General features: G+C 53.5%; 1 protein-coding gene across 1 annotated transcript in view; it reads right to left on the reverse strand.

Moving 5' to 3' along the window:
• IGSF21 (immunoglobin superfamily member 21) overlaps positions 1-18110 on the reverse strand; it is a 226341-nt gene that overhangs the window by 56958 nt on the left and 151273 nt on the right. Inside the window, exon 3 of the mRNA XM_039842076.1 lies at positions 14376-14497. Coding sequence (XP_039698010.1) covers positions 14376-14497 — 122 coding nt within the window. The remainder of the gene's footprint in view (positions 1-14375; positions 14498-18110) is intronic.

Raw genomic sequence — 18110 nt, forward strand, 5'->3', positions numbered from 1 at the left:
TGGGTCTGCCCCGAATGCTGTGTGGGTCTTGGGCATGGATTTGGGTTCTGCTGGGTCCATACACCTCACGGGATCATCTGGGCCATCTGCCTGCCTTCCCACCATACTCACCTCCAGACAGAAAAGGAGGTTCCTGCCCCTTGTCTGAATCCCCAGAGGAGGGTCCCTGGGGGAGGTGGGAAGTGGGGAGCCAGGCTGTGGGGAGACACCGAGTAGTCAGGCTTGTCAGGTGGGTGAAGGAGGCGGTAGGGCAAGCACCGAGATGGAGGTGCCAGGTGCTGGGCCTCTGACCCCCCAGGGAAGAGCTTACAAAGCAGGTTACCGCTCTCCGCAACTGCCCCCAGACCCAGGCTGCTTGCCAATACCCTCTCTGCATCCCTGGCATACGGCGGCCTGGGCATGGAAAGGCCCCACCTGCATGCCCTGGGCTATCCAGCCCATCCCAGGACTCGGCACACTGTCCTGTAACCGTCTCTTTACAGGTCTGTCTGGGCCTCAGTTTCCTCATCTATAAAATGGGGCATGGGACACAGCCGACCTCGTGGGATGTTGCAGGACTCAGCTGAGACAATCCATGTAAAATGTTTAAAGCAGTGTAAGTGCTTAGCTAATAGAAGCTTTTCCTTTGGGGAGAGTGTCTGGCTTTTTCACGCGATCATGTCCCCCAGCTCTTCTTATCTGGCCTCTGGCTCATTGGAGGTGCTCAGAAACGGTCGCTGAATGAATAAATGAACAAAATGTCCAGTGATTCCTTTCTCCGATCACTCCTGGCAAATCTCTAGGCCAGAATGGAGGCAGGAGGGTCTCCCAGGGGAAGGGTCCAGGACAGGGACCCCACAAAGCAGAAGGGAAAGCCAGATCCTTCATTCATTCTTGCGTTCTCTCTGCACTCCCTCTGTGCTGAGCTCTGGGATGGGTGGGTGCACACATAGTCCCCGCCTCTAGGAGTGACGGGCAAGGGTGATGACAGAGGCTCCTGGGACCACAGGAGCAGGTAAGGTGTCCCTGCTGGGCATGTAGAGACAGACTGCAGACTCCAAGAATCACTGACCTTTCCCCTGCATTATTACTATTATTGAAATTGTTTTTGTTATACATTATGGAATAGACTTTCTCTCTTACAGAAGAATATATATTAGAAGCGCATTATTATAAGCGAGTACCTGTGATTCAGCTGTCTTTGACTTAACACCGCTACGTGCTAGACATCAAGCATTTTGAAGATAAGAATTCCTACAACTCTAACCACAGCCTGCGGGGCTGAAATCGTCATTCTTTTCTCACCAACGAAGTAGCTGAGGCTCCAAGTCCTGCCCCATGTCTCCACGGAGAGCGTCTGGCAGGAGGGCAAAACGTAGCTCCCTTGGCAATACAGCCCAGGGAGATGGGGAGGTCCCATCTCCCCATACCCCAAGTCTGCTGAAGTACTTACAGAGCAGGGGCTAAGAGCCTGCGTCCTGCCTTGGACCTCCCACACAGCTGGTGGGTTTGAATCCTGGCTTGGCCACGTCCTGGCTGTGTGACCTTGGGCAAGTCACTTAACCTCTCTGAGCTTCACTTTTCCCCTACAAATGGGAACGGGAATAGCACCTGCGTCGTGAGGATTTATGAGTCAACGTGTGTAAAGTGCTTACAGCAGGGCATGGCACACGGTGAGATCTTGATAAACCCTGGCGTTAGCATTATTATTGGTGCTCAAATCTCAGGGCTCTGGCTCTATTACCACTCTCGTAAGGAAGCAAAGGTCCAGGGAAGTTAAATTAAAGTGTCCGAACACCCCGGCAGGGTTGGTGAGCCAGGGGGAGAGTTATGACTGGTTTTAGTCCCGCGGTCTCCACAAAATACTCAACGTACCCAGGAATATTAACTTAGCAGGGAAGAAAATAAAAGACACCACTGTACAAATGCCCTGTCGAAGAAGAAAATAGGTAATCAATTAACTGAGCCTCCCCAAACCTCCTCAAATAATAATTAGGAGTGTCACCTCAGCTCACAGGGAAATTGCCACAGCAAGAATCCAAATACAACACGCAGGATCGACTGGCGCCGAGGACGGGTGCCTGGCTTGTCATGGAACTTGGGGCACTTGTCTCCAGACCTCAACCTCGGCTGCACGTGAAGCCCAGTCACCCCGGGGGCCAGGCCCACCCCTTGTTCCCCTTGACGGTATGGCGAGGAAGGGGCAGATAGGAGCAGAGCCGGGAGCGCTGCCCGTCGCCCGGTGCCTCCTCCCATTTTTGCGATGGGTGAAAGGGAAACTGAGACTCGGAGGAGTTGAGTGACTGGGCAAGTCACCCTGCAGCTCCACTGCAGACTCAGGACTGGATTCTAGTCCCGAGACCCCAGGGCTCTTGGCTGAGTGTTGGGCAGTGGTCTACTAACCCGGCCCTCTGACTAGGAGTTCACTTATCCACATCAGGAATATTTATCGGCCACCGATATGGAGGTGCCTGTTATCATTCTAGATGCTGGGGTAACAGAGGAGAGCTAGAGAGAATCTAGGTGTCAAGGGACCCGGGTGGACAGAGAAAGGACATAAGCTGTTGGGAGCTGTGAAGAAAAAGATAACGCTTGACTGGACATCAGGAAGCCTGGGCCCCGGCTTCTCTGTTGCTACGGGACCGTGTGACCTTGGGCAAGTCGCTCAACTTCTTTGCTTTTTGTAAAATGAGAAAGACCTCCCTACCCTGCCGCCTGTGTGGTGTTGCTTCATCCCCTCGGTTGCAAAGAGGGATAACAGGTACCTATTTGATGCAAAAGGCAAATGAATGGCCCACCCGACCTTTGCTCCTTTATCTCTAGCAATGGCAAGTCTGGGGTGACTCCTTTTCCTTGACTCAGCTCTGCAACAACCTGGCGATTCAGCTGGGAGCTCCTCCTCATTCATCCATCCATCCACCCATGATCGGAAGCTCGCTCTGAGCTCTGCAGTGCACTCACATCTCCTGCTTTCTCCCAGCCATGCTTTTTTTCGAGGACCTTTCGCTCACCAGACTCCCTCCTCCCTGCCACCCTCCCTCAGTCCCACCCAATCCTTACCTCCCAAATCACAGTTTCCTTCTGAGGCAAAGAAGATTCTCCTAGAACCTGGGAACTTTATTAGATTGCAATAATATAGTAAAGAGGAGGTTTGAATCACCCAGAGCAGATTCTAATGTGAAGAAATACTACAGCGACAAATACTTTGTTCTGAACTGTTTACTAAATTAAGTCTTTCCCGGACATTTTTAGCCTTCAATTTTTTTTAATACCAGCGATAAAGTAGTCGCGTAATTAGTAATAAAGCTGACAGCCGGTTACTGATTTTTTACTTAGAAGGAAAAAGATTGTGTGTGTGCATATGTGTGTGTGTGTGTTTGTAGATAATTTCTAACAGCTCGCGTTTTCTGACTGCAGATATATAAATTATTTGCCATCTCAGCAGCTCCGTCCTGGGAACTGTGGTGGTGGGGAGCTGCACTGAGCTCTGGGAGTAGAAATGACCCCCCACCTAGGAGTTAGAAGTTGAGATTTAGTTCCATGGCTGACTTGCTGTGTGACCTCAGGGAAGTCATCCACAGTCTCTGGGCCTTTGTTTTCCCATATGGAAAATGAGGGGCGCGGCTTTGGTGAGGCCTGAAGACTGCTGGCTGCACCGTCCCGAGTGTGGAGGGGACAGTGACTTTACATGGCATCTGTGTGTTGCTGGCTCCCACATTTGTATCTGACCACAACCTCTCCCTTGCTCTGTGTTTCAACCCATCTGCTTGCTCGAGTGTCTAACAGACATGCCTCACCTGGTCCAGACAGGACTCGTGAATCCTGCAGCCCACTCCCAGCCCTAGCCGGTCCTCACTGGTCACCCCATCTCAGGAGGGAAAACCCCTCCACCTAAATGCTGTGACCATGGCCCTAGAGGTCGCCGTCAACTCTCTGCTCCCAAAGTCTTTTCCCATCCCGTCTCCCCCGCTGCCGGCCAGCCCAACACCACCTCCCCTCCCTGGTCTCCCCGCCTCCACTTTCATATTCTCCCCAATAGGTAAGGTGGATCTTTTTACTACACACAAATAGAAACAAGACCAACTTCGATGACTCCTCATCACTCCTAGAATATAATTCAAACTCTAACACCCAGAATGTTCTCCAACAGTGGTTCTCCAACTGGCCTGCATAATGGGATCACCTTGGTTGATTTAAAAAATTAAAACCTGTGCTCCCACCAGCCCTGCAAAGTTCCCACAAACTGGCTGGGGCATGGTGGGGGCATCTGCGCAGACCCGGACAGCAGCACGGGCTCTCCTGGGAGACGGCACTCGGACCCCATCCCAGACCCACTGAACGAGAATCTGCATTCTGACAAGGTGCCTCCCGTGCACTGTCAAGTTCAAGAGGCCTGCTTCATGAGACCTGGCCTCTGCCGATTTCTCTCCTCCTCCCGACACTTCTTGCGAGATTCCTCAGCCCCCAGCCCCTCTGAGCTTCTTTCTATTCTCAGTTGGCACGTGAAGCTCGGCGCGGTCTCCAGCCCTGGCTTTCTCCTCTGCCGAATGCGCAGTCCCTGGTCTTTGCCTGGCTGCTTCATCTCACCACCCAGGCTGCACAGAACCCCCTCTCCTCACTCTCCCTATATTGCTAGCACAGCCCTGGGAATGTCACCTCCACGGGGACAAGGACCTTACCTCCCTTGTTTACACCCGTGTCTTGACGTCTATGATTAACAAAGAAACACTTCTTAAATGGCAAATGTGTAATTAGGGCAAGCCCTTACCCGAGGTGGCTGAAACATGTCATAGTACATGGGACACGTATCAGAATTACCTTCTCCTCACCCTGCCAGGTAGCTGCCTGACCTTGGCCTTGCAATTCCTTAGAGCTGATTCTGGGTGAAGACACTGTCTCCTGAAGCCTTCTGATAACAGGCAAACTGCTACCCAGAGGAGAGAACAGGTTGCCGCAGAGACCCACCCCCCACCTCCCACCATTCCATCAGTGCAGGGGCTCAGCCTTGCTGGGGAGGCCCCCCAGGGAAAGAAAGTTCCGCCTGATGGCGAAGCTCTCCCAGCTGATAAGCTAGTCACTTCCTCTCTCTGGTCTGAGCCTGATCCTGGTAGTTAAGATCTCAGATCTGTACTTCATGAAATTATCATTAGGGTTTAAGCTAATGATGGATGGGAAAGAGTTTTGCTAAATGTTTGAAATAATAATTCCACATTTGCGTAACCTATCAGCACATTATTTAACATATCTCTACTGAGACCCTGTGCTGGGCCCTGAGTCCCCAGAGATGAAGAAAGGAGGGTCCTTACTCTTAAAGGACAAGACTGACTCTCGGTGAATGGGGGCCACAGGCCGGGGACACTCCCCATAGTTGCAATACCCCAGTATATCACCAGAGGGCAGCAGACAGCTTTGCAAACACTTCCCTCCCCAGGGGAGAAAGACTGGTGCGAGAAGGGAGTGGTCTGGGGGTCCCAGAGGCCTCCGCGTGGGCCTGGGGGCAAATGGAGAAATGGGGCAGGTGAGTGGAGGAGGCTACTCAGTAGCAGCTATGGACTCCACAGAGCACATCTCAGTCCCCTGCATCAAGGGTCTCCAGGAACCCAAGACCCAACCGTGGAGAAGTGCCCCTGACCCCCGCCCTCAACGTGCAACAGGGACCCACTGGATGATCCTGGGTCTCTGGGGCCTCTGGAACCGTGGGATCCAGGATCTGTGCCGCTGGGAGGATCCTGGGGCACAGGGGGCCTCCAAGCCAAGAGATGCGAGGATGTGCAGGGAGAGAAGCAAAGCGCCGTGTGAGCGTGTGCACGTCTGTGTGCACAGCATGAGAGGACAAAGCCCACGCGACGCGTGTGAGCTTGCGAGGGGGAGAAGTCAAGAGAAGAAGAATATTGCCCTAAGAAAGGAAAACCACAGAAGCGAAGGAAAGACTGAAAGTCGAAGGACAAAAAGAAAAGAGGGTTGGCCTTCAGGGGTGGGAAGTGAGGGGACTCGGGAGGAGTCCTCTGGGGGAGCGCCGAGGACCAGCCTGTGCAGCGGAACTGGGCCATGGAGAAGGAAGGTGCCCTCCCGGGCTGCTCGTGGCCACGGCGGGGACGGCATTCGTGTGAGCGGGTTGTCACCTGGCCTAAGGAGAGCGGAAATTTAATGCAGTGTGCTCCGAGCACGACTGATTCTCGGGGGCGTAGTGGGTGGGGGTCAGTGAGGACCATGCCAGGGTATTTGAACTGGACCTGGCAGCACTACTGAGCTCCAATACCGCCGAGAAGGACAGGCAACTGCTGGAGAAGGAGAAAAGTGGGCATTGAGACGTCAACGGGAAGAGAAGGGTCGGGGAGAGGGAGCAGGCATCAGGGGCAGGTGGAGAGTTGGGGAGCCGGGGAGGGCGCCCCACTCATGGGGACGTAGGCAAAGCAGCGGAAGTGTGTTAGGATAAATGGGTTTCTCAGCAAGTCAATGGAACTGATGCTGCCAGCTGAAGTCGCAGAGACTCCTTGAGTCCCGCTCCTGGAGCCTGGATTGGGCATCACTTGGTCTCCTTGGCCAGGGCATTTGGGGGCTTGGAACTGCCAGGCAGTGGCTATTTGTAAGGTGGTGACTGACTCTGGAAGCTTCCTACCTGGAGGCACCAAGCAACTCGGGCCAATGATCCAGCGTGGAGTGTGTGTGTGTGTGTGTGTGTGCGCGCGCGCGCGTGCGCGCGTGCTCACACGCAAGTTTACAACAGGATTAAGACACAAGGTCACATGCCCTCACTGAGTCACTTGAGCTGCCAGTTCCTGGCATGGGGTAGACACTCAATGACTGCTGAATGAGCCTGCACTCATTGGTCCAGGGATCTAATATGGCTCCAATGGCCCATGGAATACCACAGCTTGTGTGGGAACCCAGCCCTTACCATGCTCCAACAGTGTGACCTTGAACAAGCGACCACACCTCTCTGTTCTTCCCTGTCATCATCTATACAACCGGATTCGATAAGTCTGAGATCTGCACTCCACGGGATGGTCACGAGGGTTCAACCAGATGAAGGATGGGAAAGAGTTCTGCTGACTGCTTGAAATGATAATTCCACATTTGGATAACCTGTCAGCCGATTGATTCAACCAATCTTTACTGAGGCCTTGGGCTTCCATCATAGGCCCCCGTGAAGAAGGGAGGGTCCCGCCCTGACAGACACAACCCAGAGAGGAAGGCCGGGAGCAGATTCTGGTAGTCTCCGTAGAGTGCTGCCTGCAGCCCTGACAACCGGGGGTGAGGGCAGAAACTCTCCCTTCTCTAATTGGTGCTCGGGGCTGGGAGGCCCAGGACTGGGTCCAGCAAGGATTCTGGTTCAGAGAGCACAGGCACACTCTGCCTTTGGGGAGAACGCCTTGGTCAGAGAGTTATAGACAGGGCACCTTGCTCCCGGGCCCCCACCCCCCAGTCAAGGCCTCACTTCCATGTCAACTGCGCCAGTCTTCTGATAGCTAGTGGTAGCTGGACACTGAGGGTGGCCCAGGCTTTGGGACTGGTCAGTGCCTGGGAGGTCACTCTGAATTGGGAGGTCACTGGCTGGTCCAGCTATTTTGTCATCTTCAACACAAATGGGTCTGGCCCTGGGGGGCTTAGGGCAATCATCTGTCAGCCACTGGCTGCCAGCAGCAACTAGAATTATCTGTGCCTTGCAGCTTCCTGCTGAAATCTTTGGCCAGAATCTGCACATCGTAGCAGATGGAAGGTGCTGTGTGAGCAGAGCTTTCCAAATCTCGCTGCCAACATCTTTACCTGGAAGACTTTTTAAAAGACTGATTTTCCAGGCCCTGTTCCAGAGCACTTGAATCAAATTCTGTCTTGGTGGGGCCCAGGAATTGGTATTTTTAAAGCAATTTCCAAGGTAATCTTAATGCAGGTGATCCAGGACTGGCTTGCAGTGCAGACACCACCAAGGGTGGCTCTTTGCTCAGGTGACTAACTCGCAGCCTGCTCAAAAGTCCCCTTGTGGCTGGGAGGAGAACTGCAGCCCTCTTTCCTGAAACATCCCTTGGTTTAGAGATGGGATCCTGGCTCTCACTTGGAAGATCTGGGATGTTCAATTCTGATGCAACTAAGAAGCGAAATTTGTTATGAATAAAGTGCCGGAAAGAGCTCAAGGTTATTCTTCCAATGTCGTTACAACTCTGGCTCGTTTGAATTCCTGGGTGATTTCTGGGTGGAAGAGAGAGAGGCATGGGTGTGCAGTGCGTCAAGAACTGGGTGCAATCTCGATTGTCCATTCCTATGGGCAAGGCCTGTGTTTGTCCTGTTGTCTAGTGCCTAGCACCAGCCCAGCACATAGTAGGTATTTGGTGTGTGTTTACTGAGTGGTCAAATGAATGGGCAGATGGCTGACCATTTCGTGAGCAAGCAGCATGTGCTGTGTATATGTGAGGAAAAAGTTATTTGGTTCATGATAACATGCAGAGGGAGGAAGGAGCTGTGGGGCTCAGATTATGAAATCAACGAGGGTCAGATGGCATTTTTCTTTGTAAGAAGAGAGGGTGAAGAGTTTGCCCTGTGCGCTAATGAATGAGACTCAGAAGGGACACTTAACTTTTCCAAGGGAAACAAACCCCTCTGCTCTTTGGACCAGACAGTTCATGTGTGTTTAAAAACCAACTACGTATTTTTTCGTTTGAACAGGTTCCAGAGGGCTTCTCCTTCGAAACCTATGTCTGCCTGCTGGGAGCGGCCTCGTCAGGACGTAAGCACTGCCTACCCCGCACCTGGGTTGCACACACAGTGCCCTCCACCGAGAGCATCTGCTCCTGCTTCCTCTTTGTCTAAAACCTACTTACGCTCTAGGGCCCCTTGAAATGCCACCTTCTCCATGATTTCCCCAGTCTCTCCATCGCTGATTCATCACGGCGTTATATCTGAGTCTTTCCTATGACAGCTATCACTTTATTACTTGAATTGTTAGCTATTTATCTCCGTGTTTTATCTCCCCTTTCTCTCCTTTCATTCCACAAATATTTATTGTTCCTCTCTAAATGCCAAGTCGGTTCGGGGGTTACCGAGATGAAAAGATATAGCGCAGCCTTCGGAGGAGCTGATAAGCCAATGCGGGTGGGGGAGGGGCAGGCTGTAAACTCCGTGGAGGCAGGGGCTCCACCTTCACCCTCGTGGGGTACGGTGCCCCCAGCTCTGTGCCTCAGATGCAGCAAAGAAATGCTCGACATGCGCGCTGTCGAGTGAATATGCGAACGGCTGCATCTCAAAGTAATAAAAGAAGTGGCATTTCTTTCCCGGCCCAGGATCCCCCTGGCTCTGTTTTCATTTACTTGCTTTCTCCCACACCTCCCTCCCCTGATCTGTATGAATCAGGAAGGTTTAACTGAGCACTCACATTCTCCACGAAGCCCCCAGGCTCCACCCCATCCACCCAGCTGTTCGCAACCTCCTTTAGCTTTCGAGGATGGCGCATGCTCACAAGGTCCCCAGTCGGAAATCAGACGCCGCTGAGAGCTGGCTCTCCGGCCACACCTTTGCCGCCTGGCACTGCCAGCCCAGGGAGGCATCGAGCTCCCCCTCCCAGCTTCACTCAGCTTTGGAAACTAAGTCCTGAGGCCCGTGAAGAGACTTCTCTCCCTGTCCCCAGACTCCGAACACTTAGTGTCAGGGTGCTTTGTCTCCTTCCCTGGCACTTCCGACCTGCCCTCGGGTCAGCAACCTGGGTGAGCTTTTTCCAACCAGGACGCTGAAAATAAATGGCCATTTACTTCCTTGCTTCCTGAACTCTGGCCACGCGGGTTCTCTGGCAGCTCCAAACCAGGCCATGCTCTTTCTCACCTCAGGACCTTTGCACTTGCTGTGCCTTCTACCTGAAATGCCCCCCCTACCCGCAACCTTGTCTGTCTGGCTTCTCTTTATCCTATAGATCCCTGCCGAGATGTTGTCTCCCATGAGAAACCTTATAGTACCCACATTACTCCCATCATTCTCTGTCATATTACCTTATTTCCTCCACCGCACTCATCGCCAATTGCAAATATTTTTCTAAATATATTTTTATCATCTGTTCTACTCACCCCTTACATCGTAAACCTCACAAGAGCAAGTCTGATTATGTCCTGTTCACTATTTTGTCCCTAGCGCTGTCCGTGACATATAGCGATTGCTCAATTCCCTGTGATGAATGAATGATGCAAATGTCGGGGGAAGGCTCAGAGGCCCGACTTACTTCTTCTTAGTTCATCTGACAGCAGGAAGTACTGCCGGGAAAGAACCACAGCCTCACCACTAACTCATCTGTATTTACAAATCGACCACGACACGCGTGGCGAAGGAGGGCCGTGCTGGGCCGGGGGCTGGGGAGACGGTGGTGAAGACATCGGACTCAGTCCTTGTCATCATGGGACTTCTGGCCTAGTCGGGGAGGAAGACTTTGAACACCTAGTGTCAGGGCGGTACGTGTGTGAGGGGAAGTACGCTGGGGTATATGACCCAGTGTGGGCAGTCGGGACTGGCTTCCTGGAGGAAGCGCCCTTTGAGCTGAATCTGAAAAGATGAGTACGGCCTTGGCAAAGAGAGGTGGGCAAAGTGTGCAAGGGGCGGGAGCACACTTCCCCCTGGAGTCTAGATTTCCCTCACCGTCAAAATAGGGCCAGTGGGACTTGCCTGGTGTTCTTCATGACACCCTGAGCTGATGGAATGAGACAAGGGACTGCCTACGGCTATGGGAAATGAAAGGCACGGCGTTTGTGGAGTAGGAGAGGTTGAAGCCAAGAGAGTCATGGCTGCTCTCTGGGGATAGCCATATTCTGCAGGGACCAATGAGTTTTGCCCACACGATCATCCTCTCTCCAATGGGGTCCATTGGTCCTCTTGTACCTGTGCCCAGCCTGGCGGGACAGGTGAATGGGGTGCGAGAGGGCAGGCATGGAGGGCAGTGGGTGTGCAGGCAGCCAGCTTGTGGGACTGTCACCCGTATCATACCTCCCCATTTAGGAGGTCCTTGAGGAGCAGACCCTGAGACAAAGATTGAGGAGCGAGTGGTTTATTTGGGCTGATGTCCCTGGAAGCTGGAAGGGGAATGGAAAATGAGCAGGAAAGGAAGAAAGCTGACTCAGGTGCATTATGGAGGTTCTGGGGAGGCTGCTGAGTCTCAGTCCTGCTGGGGAATTCGGCTGTGGGGGGCTGGGAGAGAGGGACAGTGGAGATGCGGTACCCCCATCGGTCATTGGTCAAGGCTTCTCCTGGGACGTCAGCTCCCTGGCACTCCAGCTGAGAAGGTCAGCCACGACTGCATCCTCACGCCCGGGCAGAAGCCCTGCCACCCAACCCAACCCCACACCTCCGGGAACCCCACCAGCAGGAGGAAAAGCTCTGGGAGCCCCTGGGGTTCCTCTCGGCTGCCAGGAAACTGCTCTCTGCCAATTCCTGATAATCTCCTCACCCTCCTTTTTCCACTTTCCCCAGCTGAAGAGGAAGCGGCTCAGACAGCTGTGGAGCTGGGACTCTCTCGAGCTGAGATGCATTAATTTGTAAATATCTTCATTTATATGTAAATGTGGAGTCCTGCTCCCCGCAGCCAGCCCTGATGGGGCCCCATAGCCTCTAGAAGCAGCCCCTTCCAGCGAGGCTGCTCGGGTGTGAGCCGATTAGACTCCGAGAGGGTCTGCTCCCTCCTTCCCTTCCAGCGTGGCCTGCTCAGGGCTGGCCGCTCTCCCTTGGCGCTCTCTGCCTGGAAGACCACCATGGGAACCGAGGCTCCGGGAGCAAGCGGGGAAGAGCACTGGCCACGAGCCAGGGCCGCTGTGTAACCTTGGGCAAGTCTCCTCCCCTCTCTGGGCCTTACATGGTGTCCGGGTAAGATGGGGTGGGTTTGGGGTCTGACCAAGTTCACGTCATTTTAGCAGGGGACCCTTGGGCAAGTCCCTTGACTTCACTGACTTTGACCCTCTCTGTAAAACCAGGACTTGTAGAAAACAGCAAACACGACAGTGCCTGTGTTCAGGGGGCTGTTTATGATGATCGGATGAGGAAAAAATGTATATAAGGAGGTTGATGAGATTTCGAAGAAGGTGGTGAGGTTTATTAATTAATTTATTTATTTTCCTAATGGAGAAGGAAGGGGAGTTTTTTTCTGGGCAATAATGGCGACCATGCACCGCTTAGCAAACGTGGCGAGACTTTATGTGAAATAACTCGTCAGATCTTCATGAGGCTGCAGTGAGCTTCTTAATGTTGTCATTCCCTTCAGAGACCGAGTTACCACTCAACTCAAGATTACGCTAAAGCAAGGGGGTGATGCCAGGATTCGAACTCAGGCTTCTGGACTTAAATCTCACTTAAATCCCACAACAATTGTATGAAGTCTGCTGAGGACCTCAATGCAGAGAGGTTAAGGACCTCATCCAAGGTCAGTCAGCAGGAAGTGGCATCTGAACCAGGTCTACGGGTGCCAGGAAGCTCCAGTGAGCATGGGAAGGTGGAGGTCAGGGGTGTTCTGATGGTCTCTGGGTTCCCTTCCTGGCTTAGGATCCGGAGCTAAGAAGTTATGCTAGAGCTCACACCTGAGGCTGGGGGTGGGGCAGTGGAAAGGATGGGATAGGCTTGGGGGTGGGGACGGGGGAGCTTCTCAGAGTGTCAGGGCAGTAAGTGTATGCAGGGGTGGGCGGCAGCGGTGGGCTTCTGGGGCGATTCGAATGCGCGCTTGCTGCGAAATCAACCGTGGTTCCCAGAATAGTACTATTTTCTTCTCCAAAATGAGCTTTTACCTCCATTTTCATCTTGATTGTCCCTGGCTGGTCTTACGTGTGCTTTGATATTTTAAGGCACCCCAAATCTTCTTTAGAAGTGGGTGCAGGAGAAATCATAAATAGATGAGTGAAGATACCTATGTGGCCACTCGTACATCTCTTTAGAGTCCTTTTGTATCCTCCTCCTCACCAGATTGTCTCTAGCAAGCGGCTAGGTCTGGGCTCCTGTCACGAAGCCCAGAAAGGTCCTTCGGAGGGGAACCACACCCACCTTCTCTTCTTACAAAAGTGGGCAGGGAAGGACCGCCTGCCAGAGTCCCTTTGCCAGCTACATGTGCTCTGTGCAATCTTAATCTATTTTCTAATTTTACCCACAGAGAAACTGAGGCTCAAAGGGCCAAGGAGCACACCCAGGGTCATCCCCACTCAATTTGCAAAATTCCTTGTGCACCTGCTGTGTGCCAGGCCTTGTGCTGAGAGCTGAGAGTACAAGAGCTGAGGGGGAGCACGTGCTCTGTCCTTCTGATGTTCATAGTCACAGAGAGAAGCACGAGCTGGGTCTGGAGAGGGGCGCCTCATTCTCCTGGAGGATCAGGCAGAAGACGCTAAGGGGGAATGTTACAGGCACCCCATGAAGCATCGTGCGTGCCAGCGTGTGTCTGCTGTAGCATCTCTCCGTGTGCCCAGTGCAGCCCAGTTACCCTCAAGCTTGGGAGTAGACTGCCCTTTCTGATGAGGCACCAAGCAAAGCAGCGGCTGTGTAGTGTGAAAAAGCATGCGTGTGTGTGTGTGTGTGTGTGTGTGCGCGCGCGCGCAAAATTGTTCACATTCAGTGCCTGCGTGAAGCCATTCTTCATTAATGCAGCGAGCCCCCCTCTCATGTGGGGGGGGGGTCTTAGAGGAGTGGCTTTGAGGGAGATCAGATCTATTGGGGTGAGGGGTGTCTAAAAAAGGCATCCAACAGGCGGGCCTGCTTGAGTTGGTTTCTCAAGGCTGATGAGTTTACCAGGTGACCAAAGGGAAACAGGCACTCTGGGAAGAGGGCCCAGTAAGTATAAAGGTCAGAGGAATAAAAGGGACTGGGGCCTCTAAGGGAACGTGTGGGGCCGTGGGCGCCCATACACCCAGAGCATGGCAGGGCCCGGAGTGGGATCTGGTACCTTAAAGTCTTTGGAAGAGGAGAGGGGTAGACATATTAAGCCTCTCTGCCTCCAAGGACTCTTTCCTCCCCATCCTGCCTCTGCTCCTGGCCTGAGGGCCCCTTGTTTGGGGTCTGTTTTCCTTGTCAGGCTTGGGGCACGGGGAACATGTTGACTGGGCTTCTGAGCCAGGCAGAGCTGGTTCACATCCCAGCTCTGGCATTCCTGGCTGTGTGGCTTCAGGCACATGGCTCACCCTCTCTAGACCTCAGCTGGAAAAGGGGTTTGGAAAAACCACCTCAGAGAACTGTTGCAAGCGCTGGCTGGGGAGGCCGATGCCAGGGGTCTGCTCCCTGCGTAGAGCTCTGACTGGACCCCTTTCTGCCTCTCCTCTCCAGGGATGGGTCCTACCTCTGCATCAGAGTCCCCAGGCCTGTCTTTAAGCCCATGGAGGGTGACCCGGAGAACCCCTTAGAGCATTGCGGGGTGGACGAGAAAGAGTTGGAGCAGCAGCCTCCCGGCCCCAGCCCCTCACCTCACGGTGGACTGGTACACCAGGTCCTCTCGCTTGCGGTAGTTTTCCATGTGCGAGTAGTTGGTGGAGAACATGGCATCGAAGGTAAAGATCTTCTGCTTGATGGTGCCTCCATCCATCACCTGCAACAGAGCAGAGGCAGCCACAGGTGAGTGTTCAGCCAGCCCTGGCCACACCTCTCCTCCAGGCAGCGAGCGAGCTCCCAGGACACCGCGGAGATGCAGAAGCCGGGAAGCCCACTGCCCTGTCGCCCCTGGAGAAGGCTCTGGTGGGAGATGTCACAGCTGTCACTACCATCCTCCCAGGTCATCCCCATTTTGTTGATATGCAGGCTGAGGCTCTGAAGCGAAGTGACTTCCTGAGCTCCTACAGCTAAGAAGGAGCAGGGCTGGCTCGTCTCTCTGTCCTTTTCCATTGCACCGGGGGGTCCCACTCTGTGAACCCACTGGTTAGCCTTGCAGAAATGACACACAAAGCTTGGGGAGCTGCAGACAGAGCCAGAGTGTGAATGTGTTTTGCAGAGTCAGCCACGGAGTCGCAGCCTGACCCCAAAGCCATTTCTTCCTGAGAAGAGCCAGAATGAGGGATCAGGCAGGACAGGACGAGAGGAGGGGACCTGGGGGCCGGGGCGATCACTGGCGCAAAGATCTCTCAGGGAGACAAACAAGCCACATTACAATAATTTCTGATAAATCTTGCAAAGGGTCGGCCCAGAATGGCAGAGGAGCCCAGAGAAGGTGCAGCTCCCATCCTGGTAGTCACAGGGGGCTTCCTGAAGCAAGAGATATTTAAGTTGTCTTCTGAAGAAAAATCAGGAAGCCTGGCAAATGGTGAGAGGCTTTTAGGGGACGGCAGGAGCAAAGTCCCTGGGGCAGGAAAGAACAGCGATAGTAGACTGTGTTCTGAGCGCACGGAGCGGAGAGGAAGTGGGGCGAAAGGCCCAAGGAAGTGAACCATGTGCCGGATCCTGGAGGCAAAGGAGCTCAGTAACCCGGGAGGGCGGGGCGCGGGGCGCGGGCATCTGATCCTCCCTCTGGCCTTAGTGTAAGGATGGATTAATGGAGCACATCTGGAGCCAGGGGATCCCAGAGAAGGCTGAGGAGAATCCGATGTACTGACACGAGGGATGGAGAGAAGGGGGCAGAGTAGGGGACTCCCTCTCCTCTGGCTGCCATTGAGACAGGCCAGGATGTCCCCATTTCACCTAGGAACACAGAAGCCCAGAGAAGTCAAGGGCCCAAGGAAGTGATAATAAAGCCTGAGCTGGAAGATGAGCCCGCTCAGGTGCCCAGCTGTTGACAGCTGATTAAAAGCTGGACCCAAGTGTCCTGGGCTCCCAGCGGCCACCCGCCCGCATCCCCACCACCTGCATCCCCAGGTCTGTGCTGCCTCCAGCTAATGAAAGTGTTACTCCACAAAGCAGCAAGGTATGTGTTGTCACTGTTTCAATTATTTATCTGTTTACTCGGCTGCAGTTTTCCGCTTGTCTCAGCAACTCTATTATAGACTGAAAGCTTGCAGCCTCTCGCCACTCAGCTGGGCTCCGGGCTAACAGCCTGCGATGGGAGGCCTCATGCCTGGGCCTGGAGAACTAGAATTAACTCCCTGCGGTCGAACATGTGGAGGCAGCGGGGGAGGGGCTGGGAAGGGGGCTGTGGCCAGGGACGGGGTATCCAACGGGCTGGGGTCAAGGATGCTGAAAGCCACTTTGCTGGGCATTGAGCTTGGATCTGTCAACCTTCTGAAAAGAATGTCCGAGGTGTAGCTGGGCTCCCCTGGGCACATCTGGACCCAAGGTGACTCGGACCACATCTGTCTGGCTTAGATGGTGTCACTACTGGTTTAGGGGACACAGATGCGATGCAGTCCAGCCAGCATTTATTGAGTGCCAGCTGTGTGACCGGCATGGGCCACAGCAGAATGGGTTACCCTCCACGGAATGCAAGCTTGTCAAGAATAAGGGGGTTTCTATGGGTACCTGAGTCCCCAGGGAGCCCTGGTTGGCCAGGATTAGAATGATGATAACACATTCACAGGCTCCGGGATCCTGAGGGGGATCAGTGTAGGCAGAAGACTGAGTGCCACACCCTCTCGTCCTGTCTCTTCTTCGGTAGCACTGAGATCAGCTTCTCAAATAGGGGACAAGGAGAAGAGGGAGGAAGGGGAGCAAAGTACCTTTAAATGAGGGCCCTGAGTCAGCAATGTCTGGAGCCATTTTTGGTTGTCACCACTGGGGTTGGCGGATAGTGGCCTCTAGCCGTAGAAGCCAGGGGTGCTGTTCCACGATGCATAGAACAACTCCCCAAAGAATGATCCGGCCCGAAATGTCGATAGTGCTAGGTGAGAAATCTGCTTTACGCCCATCCCTTAAAGAGAGTAGCATAGACAAGGATTTTCCCATTTTGCAGATGAAGAAATTGAGGCTAAGAGAGGCCAAATGATTCTACCACAGTGGGCTCTTGGCAAAGCTCTGGCGCCCAGCTCAGGGTTCGTGTCCCACCCATGAGTCTGAACAAGGCTGTGGGTGAACTCGCCGCCTCTCAGCCCCTCCTCTGGCCGGCTCCGTAAGAGGCAGCCACCAGGACATTCTCCTGAAGCTATGATGGTGGGAGCGTCCTGCCTGCTTGACGTAAAGCCTCACCTCCCTTCAGGTGCCACCTTTGATCACCTCCTAAACTGCGGCAGCCCTTATCGTCCCAATCTCAGATTTCACTCCATTTTTTTTTTTTATTATACAAAGGAGAAAAAAAAATCTGTCAGTAAAACTGTCTCCTCGAATTTATTCGCCGGGATCGAAGGTTTTATTACTAGGAAAATACACCCGTACCCCACACGTACACACACATGCCCACAAACCCCAGATAAAGCACCGAAGAATTATCTGAGTCATAAATCCCTGTTTCGGGCCGAGGGACAGGGGAGTTTCAAGGACGCACCTGGTTTTCCTTTGGTTTTATTTACATCTTTTTCTCTGGGGCCATGTCTGGGGCCTCACTGTCAGCCTGGAGAATAAATAACTGTTTCCGTTCAACTGGTCTCGAGCTGTGGGGACAGTTCTTATTTCCATTCCAGCCTTGATGTCCACCAGCCCAGTTCACTGCAATGGCTCTCGGACCTCCCTCAGCCTCAGGGGAAGATAGAGCAAAAGGATAGACTCCGAATTCACTCTCAGGTCCCAGGCCAGTGGGCGAGGGGCTATTCGCAAGGAGGTTATTCTGTAGTTCCCGGTGGTTAGAACCCCTTGACCAGACAGAAGCTGGGTGGGGATAAGGGGTTACCATGGGCCATGGGCAGAGGGCATGGAATTAGGTGGAGAGGATGCTGGAAGACACGTTCCTTTTAATTCTAGAAACATTTCTCCAGGCCTAAGACGCGCAGCCACAGTTCTAGTCCCCAGGGGAGAGAAAAGAGTTCCAGGCATGGTCGCAGCCCATCATGATGAGCTTCCTCACAGTCTGGTGCGGTCTGCACTGCTCACAATGACCTGAGCAACCAGGGTCAGGAAGACCATGGCTGACGCAACAGGTATTTGACAAGTGTTATCTGATGCCCTTGGAAGAGCCAAGAATTCCTCCGGAGGGAGGGGTGATCACAGAAGGCTTCCTGGAGGAGAGGGCCCCTCTTCAGGGAGTGCTTAGTCCCTGGCTGGCTTTTCCTGACTGTGGGAGGCTTTTCAGCAAGAAGCAGGACTGGTTTCCTCCACCTCCAGAGGAAGTTTTGATTTGTGTTACTTTG

The sequence above is a fragment of the Pteropus medius genome, unplaced genomic scaffold (assembly GCF_902729225.1).
Source record: "Pteropus medius unplaced genomic scaffold, Ma_sr-lr_union100, whole genome shotgun sequence".
Classification (NCBI taxonomy): Eukaryota; Metazoa; Chordata; class Mammalia; order Chiroptera; family Pteropodidae; genus Pteropus; species Pteropus medius.